The 2,155-nt window shown below is 28.3% G+C and overlaps 1 protein-coding gene across 1 annotated transcript in view; it reads right to left on the reverse strand.

The window, feature by feature from the left end:
• LOC127070408 (uncharacterized) overlaps positions 1-935 on the reverse strand; it is a 2,229-nt gene extending 1,294 nt beyond the window's left edge. Inside the window, exons 1-2 of the mRNA XM_051008326.1 lie at positions 745-935; positions 77-285 (exon numbers count right to left, since the gene is read on the reverse strand). Coding sequence (XP_050864283.1) covers positions 77-285; positions 745-751 — 216 coding nt within the window. The 5' untranslated portion in view covers positions 752-935. The remainder of the gene's footprint in view (positions 1-76; positions 286-744) is intronic.
• Positions 936-2,155: the final 1,220 nt, after the last annotated feature.

The following is a 2,155-nucleotide window of genomic DNA, read 5'->3' on the forward strand; positions in this document are numbered from 1 at the left end:
TAACGAATCATTGTCGAAGATAAAATATATATTATTTCTAAAATGTATATTATTTCTAGATTATTATTTCAGTTACCTCAAATTCATGTTTCATATGTTCATTGCCATTATGACAGACATAAGCAACGCTATGATCGGGTTTTACTTTAGCTGGTAAAACATCGCCATGATGTCGTGCACGACCAACTACGAGATTTACACCATCCAAATCTCTACCGATAGTTATCATATTTGGTTGCCAACGACATCTCTCTGGACCACGAGGATAATGAACCCATTTATATCCTAAAAACGTTTTCTTCAAGAATTTTTTGTTCTTCTAACTTTTCTATTAATAATTTATTATTTCATTCGCAGCTCGTTTACGTTCGAAATTATTTACAATATGATATCGATTGAGATATTGATCGATAAGATTTATCTCGAGTAAATAAGATTCGCAAAAGACGTCAATTATCAAAATTCGAAAAAAGAAAAATCGAAAAAAAGAAGAAATGAAGATATGTATTCTAATAAAGTTTTTCTAATCGATATGAAAATTATTAGAAAACAAGCGTTAAAAAAGACTTTTTATTCGTTTTTGAAACACGATGAAGAGATTCATCGAATGGTCGAATCGAGAAAAAGACAAATGTGACTTGTTTTTTAATGTCTCTTTTAATCGTACGAAAATTGTTAGAAAGCGTTTGATTCGTTCGATTTTTATAGGGCGTTAGAAAATAAGCGAAGGAAACATTTTTTTACCTGGCATTTTCTTTCGTTGACTTTTTGATAAGATACGTACACTATTTATATATATATATACTTTTTTATTTTTTTTTGATTATCTCTCCGTTATTACACTTTCAGAGCAGAGATTTTTTCTAATGTTAAACAAGTAGCAAAACGCGTTTTATGAGAGTAGCTTATGACGGTCTGGGCGTAACTGAGATCAAAATCATATGGTATAGACGTTTCAAGTGTTATCTAAAGCTTCCTTATCTCTTTTCGCTAGAACCTGCCCGCTGAGTTGAGTTAAACTCGCATATGAAACGTATTTCTACTTTAGTCATCGATTATATTTCTTCTGTACGCATAACTCGTTTCTTTGAAAGCTTATTGATCATCTAATCAAATATAAAATATCTAACACGAATTATACCACGCAATAAAAATAAACGATCCTATGTGCAAAATTTTTAATAATAAATTCTCTTGTTTCTTTGTAATCGACAAAAATTAATTTATCATTATACACATATATGTATAAATATACACATATATGTATAAATATACACATGTATGTATATTAGATATCGTTAAAAAAATATACTACTTAATAAAAATAAAATTGAACGTAAAAATTAATTAATTTTATCAAATCAATAATTAAATATATCACGTACGTACGAAAGTGAAAATTTATGAAGAAAATATTGTAAGAACATATCTTTAATTGTCCAAGAAAAAAATTATCGTTATATTATATAATTATTATTTTTAAGACAGAAAACAACATGATTAATAACACACACACACACATATGTAATGTAATGTAATGTATATAATGTATCTCTTCTACGTATATTTGTACATCACACATACATACACATCGCGCACATATATGCATCGAAGAAAGATCACACATAATGAACGTGTTGGTTTGATTTAAAAACAGCGAACGTCCGACGATTCGATTTAAAGTCAATCTGGATTAATTGCATAATTCGTTGCGCACCGACGGATTACGTTGCGAGATAATTTCATTCGCTTCACGGTAGGCGAGGCAGAATGATTAAGGGCATCTAATGCGTGTGTGCTCGAGGCAGTCGATGAACTGACTCGATTAATATAGAAAAATCTAATTATTTCTAACGATTGACATTCTCTTAAAAATTTCATTCTTTCTTTCGTTCTCTTTTCTTTCCTTAGATTTTCTTCTCGAATTAACGTAGTATTAATCGTTAATATATTAGATAAAATTGATAACGAAAAATGTATTATTACAATTTCTAACGATTTTTATTCTTTCCAAAAAAAAAAAAAGAAAAAAAAATGCATTATAAACGATCGATCGAAATGAATCGATTAATAACGAAAAATTTATCGAACCTTAAAATTCTTATCATTCTTATACTTTATTTTTTATTTTTTGTATATTCCTTTTCTTTTTTTT

The sequence above is a fragment of the Vespula vulgaris genome, chromosome 18, assembly GCF_905475345.1.
Source record: "Vespula vulgaris chromosome 18, iyVesVulg1.1, whole genome shotgun sequence".
NCBI classification, from domain to species: Eukaryota; Metazoa; Arthropoda; class Insecta; order Hymenoptera; family Vespidae; genus Vespula; species Vespula vulgaris.